This window comes from Mesitornis unicolor, unplaced genomic scaffold, assembly GCF_000695765.1.
Source record: "Mesitornis unicolor isolate BGI_N332 unplaced genomic scaffold, ASM69576v1 scaffold36802, whole genome shotgun sequence".
NCBI lineage: Eukaryota > Metazoa > Chordata > Aves > Mesitornithiformes > Mesitornithidae > Mesitornis > Mesitornis unicolor.
The window spans coordinates 1-9,551 of NW_010170584.1; the positions used below are offsets into that span (position 1 = coordinate 1).

Sequence of the window (9,551 nt, forward strand, 5' to 3'; positions counted from 1 at the left end):
ATAATAATAATAATAATAATAATTAATAATAGTAATAAAAAACGACCTTGGATGGGTTCTCATCTGTCTCTAATGGAGCAGTGGGAAGGTCCATGCAGGAACGGTGGGAACAGTCACGTGATGAATAAGATGAGTTCATCCCAACAAAAGAAACAGGACTAGAAAACTCAATTTTGCGACGACCTAAAAAAGGGGGGCAGGAATAGTTTTCATATCCCTCCCCCTTGGGGCAGAGGGCTTGGGTGGGGTGGGTCTTCAGAGGTCTTCTGCTCACGGGGAAGCAGGTGGGGGACATCTTCAGAGTTTCTCTGGGGACGGGACCCAGATGTAGTGCCCGGAGTGGTCCTCAATGATCTGTTTGATTTTGCTGTAGATCTCTTCGAGAGAGTCTCCTTGTACGATGGCTGGAAGAGGAGAGAACAAGCACGGCCGTCAGTACCAGTCAGCGCTGTACCTTGCCCACTGAACAGTGAACAAAGTTGTATCAAAGGAGCTGTACCAGGCACAGGATGACACCGAGGGTTAACCCAGCGTGTCCAGGGGGATTAGGGAGAGCTGATCCCGCTGGCGCGAGGTGCCAGCCAGGCTCTCCACAATGGGCTGCTAAGCAGCTTTACACACTGTCATGCCAGCGTGCAGAGGCTGCTGGCCCCAGCACCGTGGCTACTCCGCTACACAGGGATTAGCTGGTGCGCGCTGAGCGCGTACCCCGAGGGGCCAGATTTGCTGGTCAGCCAGGCCCATCCTCCAGCGTCTGTTCCCTCACTGTAAGCTCCTGGCACAGAACTCACTACAGCGACCACCTCTCTGCCCTGACCTGCTTCTGTTGTTCAAAAGGGTTTCAGCCCAGTGGTCCTGCCCCAGGTCAGCTCTGAACTCCCCGTCCAAGCACACAATGGCACGTCAGGGTCTGGCAAAGCCGCAGCCTGCGCTGCCTCTGCACCCTCCTGGAAGAGCGCCTGGCAACTCTGGAAGTGCTGCCTGGGACGGGAGGTTCGGGGAAAGCTTTTACCCGGTTTGTTCCCATATATTTGCTCAGCTGAGATGCATTTTTGGAAGATGTTCTGCTTGAGATTTTTTCCCAGTAGCTGTTAGGTGGGCAATACAGAGTTTGGATGGATTATCAGAAACAGTTACTGCACTGGAGGGAAGACAGCAAACCAGTTTCTCTGCCTCTCCGCCTGCCTGCGATTTCCCAGAATTAATCGTGCCACAAACTTCAGTTCCTTAATGCACGAGGATGCTTGTGCCATGAGCAGCTCGTCTCTGCAGGCACAAAGGGCCAGGCAGCTCCTGACTGGCTCTTTAGCAAAGACTGCTTCGGGAGCCAGCCAAACTCCCAGTCTTTTTTTGGGAAATGTTTTTGTCATAACTCAAGACAGTCTCCACTGTTTAGGTCACTTAAATTTTTATCTTTCATCTTTAAAATGACTCTTTTCTCTTTTTGAAAATGTTCCCCTATTCCCTGTGCAGGGAGTTTTATTTCCTGCACCCTGAATCTATGCTGGGTTTCCCCTGCATGGGGATTTTTCTTTTTATTATTATTATTATTATTAAAGTTGGCAATAACTTTCCACAAACTTGGAAAGCCCTGCCTGACAACTCATCTCCTTTAGAGCTGGTTTACGCTTATCCACTGATCTCAGAGCAGACCCATTGCAGAGCCCTGCTGGCAAAGTGCCGTTCCTTTCTTGCTGTGATGAAGCTGGACACTTTCCCATGACCCTGCAGTGAGACAGTGCTGGTAGAGAGGTCACAGCTGCCAGCCAGGAAAGTAAAACAAACCAGATCCAAGCCTGCGCAGGACACTCACCTGTGAAATACTCTCCAAATTCTTGCTCGAGTTTCATGGCTTTGTCAAAGACCTTGTTGGCCTGTTCGTATGTCTGTCTCCGGTTCATCTCCCTACCATGTACAGAAAATAGAAACTTAGCTCTTTTTCTTAGCAATGAACAGAGGCAAAAATAGCCCACGGAGCCTGGGTGTCTGGGAAGCCTCTGCACAGTAGGAATGGAAGCAGCGCAGGACCCAGCTCCCAAAGGCAGGGCCCTTCCCCACACGCTCTTTGCTGCCTTGACACCTCATCTCAGCTTCCAAGAGTGCTTCCCATCGCTGCCACCACCCCCCTTTCACCATAGCACACAACTGGACTCAAATGATCCTCCAAATTTGCAAGACCCTGCAGAAGTCTCCCTGCTTTTCCAGAGCATGTCACCACCCTCCTTGACTAGGTTCCTTCATCTTTATACAACACCCAAACGAGCAACTTGACCCCTTCTGGCTTGAGAAGAACTGACTCTCCTCACAGATCACATTCTCTGCTGCTGCTCGGAAGAGTTGCAAGCTCAGCTCTTGACTCCTACCCAGCCTGCACTCCCCAGGGTCAGGAGCAGCAGGACAAGCAGAAGGTCCCCCTTGGGCACACAGGAAATGTCCTCTCTTTGCTCCCCAGGGCTGTCCTGGCCCAGCCACAACCCAGCTGAGATCCACCACTCTGGGTGGGCAGCAGCTCTCCTGGCTGGACTCGGGGCCCAGGTCAACAGGTTATATCTGACACATTTGGGAGCATTTTCAGATTTCCCACGGATAATCCTGGGGTGAAGGAAGGGCTTTAAGCCAGAGCAATCCATGGAGCCTAGATGCACCATGGTGTTAGATGTGGAAGGACACCACAGAGAGAGCAATGGGCCCAGCTCCTCTGAACAAGGGACAAGCTCAGCACCAGCAGCAACCTCTGCTGCTTTCTAAGAAGCAGAGGCAGCAAACATACAAACACCTGATACACCAGAGCTGCCCGTTCTGGAGAGGCACAGAATACGGCACTGCACTTACATGAGAGCTTCAATGGATTTTGGTTTGATGAAAATGGCAATGGGATAAAGTTGTGCTTGTTGCAACCTCTTGATAGCATTGCCAGACACGTCCAGGATGCAGTGTTTCCCCTGGAAAGGAGACGATCAGGATCAGACCTACCCACGCAGTCTCAAGCTGTGCAGAAAGCAGCTTGCTCATCCAGATGAGCTTACAAAAGAGAAGAGCCACAGAGATGAACCACCACTCCTCAGACACAAGCCAACTCCCTGTAGCCTTACGTGTCCCCCTGCTTAGGGCAGGACAGCAGCACATCAAAGGGACCAAACCCTTGGCCGAACACATGAAACAATTTACAAGCCATCGATACGCTCCAGCACTCCTGTGGAGGAGACGTCGCTGCTTCGAGGAGGGCAGCGGGCACCTTTGCCCTGCAAGCTCCCGAGCACGAGGCTGGTGCCACCAGCGCCAGGCCTTCGGGTGGAATTTGGATGAGAGAGGTGTGACGTGGAGGTAGAGTAACGCAGCCCAGAAAAGCAGCCACGTGGCTTGACAGGACCCTGGAGGGAGACTCCCACACTCTGTAATGTACTTACGGCCCTTTGTTAACATGGGGAGAGGAGCGGAACTGCTGAACGTGTCTGGGTTGGGCTGCGTGCACCCCGGTCCCAGGAACACCATCCAACACTCACCCTCTCTGCCACTGCTCGCACCGACTGAATGCTGGTCCCATAGAGGTTGTCATTGAACTGCCCGGCCTCTATGAACTTGTTGTCCTGGATGTCTTTCTCCATCTGTTCACGGGATACGACGAAGTGGTAGTCTTGTCCATCCACCTCATTCTCACGCCGAGGCCTAGTAGTGTCTGCAGGAGAGCAGGCACCATAAGCGAACCCAGAGGGATAGAGACCAAACCTCCCCGCAGGGAGAAAACCCACCCAGGTGCCCTTGGCTCCCTCCCCGCACTGTGGGCCAGACCCAACAAGGAGCAGAGCCGCCCCTCTCCCTTCCCTCCAGCAAGGGCACCAGGCGCCAGCTGGGACTTACGAGGCACGCAGGAACCAAACTTGTGTGGGAATTCGGAGATGAGGTCGTCGTTAATTCGGTCCTTGGTTGGCCCCAGGATGATCACCGGCCGCGCGTAGTGAACTGCAAACAAAAGCGACAACCTGAGGTCCCGTCTGTGCCGTGGGCAGCCAACCCTACGGCCACTTTTGGCATCAACCTGCCTTCTCCCCGCTGGCAGTGGGTGCTCCTGCTCACATGGGCACCCAAAGGCACCTCCTCCATCTGAGTTTATCTCCTTCTGGTCAGGGTCAACATCTCCTTCCCATCTGACTCAAACCATCTGTGCTGCCCCGGGGAAGGTGCTGTGCATCTCCAGGGTCACGGATCAGCAAAGCTGCTCCCTCGCTCGGGGCAGGAGCCAGCCGACCGGGACAGCTGGGTGAGGGTACCACGGAGCCAGAGGAGCAACAGGAGGCCAAGTCTGATCCAGCCTCTGGCAAGGAAAGACCAGAGGCTGGGACCGTTCAGCCTGCACAAAGGTCTGCAGGGACTGAGCACTGAGCTTGCTCCGCAGCAGGGACCCGGCCCAAGGCAGGGAGGAATGATCCCATCTTCAGCTAGGGACTCCAGCCGAGCTCAGTTTTAGCTCTGGATCTCTCCCTTGGCCTTGCAGACCGCGTCACAAGTCTCTTCCATTGATTAAAAAAAAAGGGCAACGAAGGCCAGGGAAAGCCCTGCGAGGCGGCGTACGCGCCTGGCTGCCCTGCACAGGCTGAAGACGAGAAATGCCACTTGCGCTCGCCTGGCACGGTGGTGGTGTGGCAGCGGAGCTCGCTCCGGTCGCTCTGGCTGTGCCAGGACCCAGGCACCCACGCTGGGAGCAGGCCCAGGGCAGCTCAGCACCAGGACTTACTTTCTTGCCGCGTCACTGGCTCGTACGACAGGATGGTGTCCTCTTGTCCTTCTGCAACAGAGCCAGGGAGAGGCAGGTGAGCGCTTGCAGCAGCTTTCCAGCTCCTCCACACTGCGAGGAGGAGCTGGCTCCTGCCCCACCACCCACGCAGAGCCCCAGGGACAGCCCCAGGCTGCCCCATCACGCTGCCAGCTGACGTGGTGCGTGCTGGGCCTGCAGTGACCAGCCCTTGACCCACATCAATTATTTGTGTCGCAGCTCTAGGTCAAGAAAAAAACCACTGTGGGCTCAGGGCCCAGTGGGACACAGCGTCCTCCGTGTGGGGTGGACAATGGATGTGCTGCATATTCAGAGGACCCACCAGGGATAAAGGGAGCATTTGCTGCAGCTGGACTCCCATGCTCTTGTACAGACTCAGGCTCCAGGAGCCACCTATGCTACAGACCCGGCCTCTGGCCATTGCTTCCCACAGCAGGCACCAAGGATGGGGGACCACCATGGACTGGGAAGCAACCACCCAGCTTTGGAGCAGAGCCCTGCACCCAGAATAGAGCAGGGAGGCAGGCAGGTTTCCTCCTGCCACCCAGCCCCTGTTCCCCTAGCCCCACCGCAGCACCTCAGTGTCAGCAGCAGGAAGGACCAGCCTCCGAACAGAACCACCACTGGGACAAGACAAGATGGAAGTGCCAAAACATGCACACACACACACACGTGCACAGGGCCAGGAGAGCAGGTGAGATGCACTTACTGGAACTGCTCTCGCTGTCACTGGTGTTTGATGTCACGCCCTCTGCAAAGCAACCAGAGAGACCCCCTTCAGAAGGAGTACGGGCAGAAGGTGTGGGGGCACCCTGGCTGCCACCACCCAGGGCAGGGCAGCACCGGCCTCCCCAAAAAAGGCTCTCCCCAGGGCCTGCTGGCACGAGCCTGCGTCGCACAGGCAGGGCGGCATCTCTCACCCTCTGCTAGGAAACCGGGGACGTGCAGGGAGATGCTTGGCTACACTGTGAGAAGGCAGGGACACCGTGAAAGGGGTGTTGGGCTCCCCAGCAAAGGAAATGGGAGCATGGGGAAGGTGCAGCATGCACATGGGGAGGGCAGGGGAGAGCACAGCTCCACACTGGCGTGGGGACGAGGGAGCCTACCTCTGGCACTCACAGAGACAAGACAGTGACAGGACGGGACAGAGTTTGGGGCTTCACTTGCTCAGGCTGATCCCAGTGCTGTGACTGCCCCACGGGGGCTTGCGGGCTGGTGAGAAGCTGGGCAGGGGACTCACCCAGCTGGAAGGGGTGAGGGGCTCCCACTGATGCTATTTTGCAGCTCTGGGTATGTGGTGCCCCAGAGGAAGGTGGCAACACTTTAAAATACTGTCACCTCCATCACTCAGAGGGGACCCGTTGTAGTCACGGCCACCTCCCACCCACACTGGCAGTGGCTCTGAGTCTCCAAACCAGCAGCCAGCCCAGCTGGGAGCAGGAGGAAGAGGAGGAGGTGCAGCTCACTCCAGGTGCAGTGGGCAGACCTCAGCCAGGCACACTCAGGGCATGGCCAGCAAACCCAGGCAAACGCCCCCGTCCCCTCCTGCGTGCAGCAGCGGCACCTCCTCAAGCCCAGCAGCCTTGGCCAGTAGATGCGTTTTCCCAGCAGAGGAGCAGCACCCATGGGGCTCCTCCTTCCCCGCACCCAGAGAAGCGCAGCTGCCCCAGCCAGAGCCCGGCCGTTCCCCACGTGCCACCAGGCATGCCAGCGACAGAAAGTGAAGGATGCGCAGCAAAATTCGACTTACTCAGGTTCTTTGCTCCATAATAATCGTCACTTAACCCAGGGAAGTCCTGATTTCACAGACAGCGAGAAGGGGGGGAAGAGGGGGAAGAGAAGAGAGCGCAGGGGAGGGCAGTCAGAGGGATGGGGGAGACAGAGCCAGACCAGCATTAGTGACAGGAGTGCAGAACGGCCCAGAGCTGCAACTGCAAGTGAGGTTAAATGTTTTTCGAGCTGACACCATCAGCCTGCTCTCAACATCTTGCTTTGTGTGGCTGGACACCCTCCCCACCCTTCCCAGCTCCTCCTCTCTGCCAAAAAGCCCCCAAGGGCCACCCTGGTTCTGGGGAGGGCAGGACGGCCACGGCAGCAGGCACCAAGCTGGCGCAGTCACCGCGGGGTGCAGCGCTCAGTGCTCCCTTGGAACAGCCCAGCCGCCCCGGGGGGCAGGCACAGCATGGCCAGTCCCTCTCATGTGCAGCAAAGGGACACATTTTGTTAGCTGCTCACGCTCCGCTGCTCGCATGGGCTGTGGAAATGGGGGCAGGACCTCGCCATTGCAAGCTGAGATGGGCAGCGGCAGAGCATGGGAGCGAGCTGGCTGCAGGTCCGTGACAGGGGCTGGGGAAGAGCACTGCCTGCCCCATCTCTGCGCTGGACGTCACTACACTGCAGGGCTGGCCAAGAGCAGCAGCCCAGGGAACCCCTGGCTCCAGCACAGAGCTGACTGGAGCCCAGCCACATCCAGGCACTACGAGAGATACCAGAACACAGACTTGCCCTTCACTGCAGGTCAGAGGCTGGTGCTGGCTGCTGAGCTCGCTGGAAGCTGGTGCCAGCATGGCATGGGCAGCAGAGGGATGCGGGCAGCCCCTGGAGCAGCCCAGCATCAACCTCCAGCCTCTGTGTCACACACAGGAGAGCCACTGGAAGGGAGGGGACACACTTGATACGCTGGCAGCAAGACAGAGACGCTGCTCTGCCTTGCCTGCCTCCTCTCCCTGAGGTGCGAGGACAGTGTCTCTGACTGGACCCTTCCCGGAGGAGTGGGTGCAGTTTAACATCTGGAAGGAGCTGGGGCTGGGTTCAGTGAGCAGCTCCAGTGCTGCCCATGTCAGGATTTGGGCCAACAAGCTGAATGCCTTGCCTTGTCTGGGAGCTGCAGGGTACTGCCAGGTGAGAGCTGGGGACCCCACAACGCCTGCAGCAGCTACCAAAGATGTGCCTCAGTCACGGCTGTGCAGCTCCTCCAACAGCGAGGACGCAGTTTTCCTGTGCCCCCAGGGTTTGACTCATGGGAAGGGCTCTCAGACAGGAATACGGAGCTGCAAGTCACTTCTGGGGGAGATGGGGAATGCAGCTGGGACCTGCCCAACCCCTCTGCCCTGATGGGGAGGAGAAGCTCTGCAGGAGGTGGGCAGCACCTTGCTCGGAGGGGAGCAGCCCTTGGCAGACGGAGGGAGGGAGCAGAGCCCGCAGCAGAGGGGGGAGAGCAGGGGGAGGCAGAGTAGGAGGTCAGGCAGGTGTAAAGTTGGATGAAAGGATGAAGACATTGAACATGAGAGAGAGAAAGAGAGCACCAGCCTGCAACTGCTGCTTTTGTTTCAAGCTCCAGTTTCTCCCTTGCTGCTGGCACAACTGCAGAGCATGGACCCAAACATGGGCAGACACCAGGACCCCTGGCTGTGGAAACGTGCTGCGCCTCTCACCCCAAGGCAAGGAGCCTGAGGGTCGCACGCTTGCCCTCTCTGGCCAGCTGCTACTTACGTTCCTGTCCGCTGCTCTCCTGGGCCAGGTTCTCTTTGCTCTTGTAAAATGGAAACTTTCGAGAGAGGCGGAAACTCTTTTTACGTTTCGTTTTGATCGACTGAAGAACATGGAGATGGAAGGGAGGACACAAAAAACAATGGTGTTTTAACGCATGTGGGGAAAAATTAAAATGAAGAGACAATGAGGAGCTGTCAGGGCAGTTACCCTCAAATGAAACCATGGAGATTACATGAAAACTGTAATGCAGGAAAAAAATTAAGCGTGGAAAAAAATAACATGTGGTAGAGATGCTGGGAAGCTGAGGGGGCAATAAGCAGCTCTGCAGGGGTAGCCAGGCCATTCTCCCTTGTCTGCTTGCTAAGCGCTCTGCACGAGGGGCGAGGGCAGCTGCCTTCGCCTGCACAAGCTGCCTGCAGTCAGCTTGGGGCACCGTGGGCCGTGGTGGGACAGGCTCTGCTCCCCCACCACTCCAAGGGTCAGCACTTTCACACCATCCTAGGCTCCTCTGCTCACCCCCTGCACAGCCACAGATGATTCGTGCCAAGCGGATGCGGGCCTGGGGCAGGTCCAGCTGTGCTGCTCTTTGCTTTGGGGTAATTTCAGCTGCTTCACCGGCAGCTCCGCCTGCTGGGACTCATCCTGCCTCTGCTAGCTACCAGCTCCTGGCACCCCACTGAGCCCCAGCTCAGCACTTACCCTGTTGGCCTCAATCATGCCAGTCCTGGCGTGGAACTTCACTGTTTTCAACCGTGCTCTCTCTTTCTTTTCCACCCTGTTCGGAAGTTGAAGGGGACAAAGAGCCGTCAATCCCATGCATGTGCTCCCCATGTTGCCCACTTGGCTCCCCAGGCAGCTCTGTGCACCCTTCGGCAGTGGCTCCACTGGTGAAGGTCAGCTCCTTCCCAGATGGGGATGGAGGTGGAGCTGCCTGTCTGGGGTCTGGCCAAGGCCAGTGTCTGCAGGAGCAGGAGAGAAGACACGCAGGGGAGGGATGGAGGACGGAGATGAGCCTGGCTTTGCAGACCTGAAGGCAGTGGCAGCCAGCTCCTCTGCTCCCTGGAACTTCCCATCACAGAATATAAGGAGTTGGAAGGGACCTGAGACACACAGGGGAAGGATGGAGGACAGAGATGAGTCTGGCTTTGCAGACCTGAAGGCAGTGGCAGTCAGCTCCTCTGCTCCCTGGAACTTCCCGTCACAGAATCACAGAATGTCAGGAGTTGGAAGGGACCTCGAAAGCTCATCCAGTCCAACCCCTGCCAGAGCAGGATCACCAGACCAGGTC

At 57.0% G+C, this 9,551-nt stretch overlaps 1 protein-coding gene across 3 annotated transcripts in view; it reads right to left on the minus strand.

The window, feature by feature from the left end:
• Nucleotides 1–17: 17 nt before the first annotated feature.
• Nucleotides 18–9,551, minus strand: part of DLG3 (discs, large homolog 3 (Drosophila)) — a 14,168-nt gene continuing 4,634 nt past the window's right edge. Inside the window, exons 3-11 of one of the 3 annotated variants that reach the window (XM_010179739.1) lie at nt 8,963–9,038; nt 6,522–6,567; nt 5,481–5,522; nt 4,733–4,783; nt 3,859–3,960; nt 3,504–3,676; nt 2,833–2,942; nt 1,814–1,905; nt 18–404 (exon numbers count right to left, since the gene is read on the minus strand). In XM_010179739.1, the coding sequence (XP_010178041.1) occupies nt 298–404; nt 1,814–1,905; nt 2,833–2,942; nt 3,504–3,676; nt 3,859–3,960; nt 4,733–4,783; nt 5,481–5,522; nt 6,522–6,567; nt 8,963–9,038 (799 nt within the window). In that variant the 3' untranslated portion in view covers nt 18–297. Of the gene's footprint in view, nt 405–1,813; nt 1,906–2,832; nt 2,943–3,503; nt 3,677–3,858; nt 3,961–4,732; nt 4,784–5,480; nt 5,523–6,521; nt 6,568–8,263; nt 8,364–8,962; nt 9,039–9,551 lie in introns of all 3 variants that reach the window. The other 2 variants (XM_010179738.1, XM_010179740.1) reach the window with 2 other exon arrangements.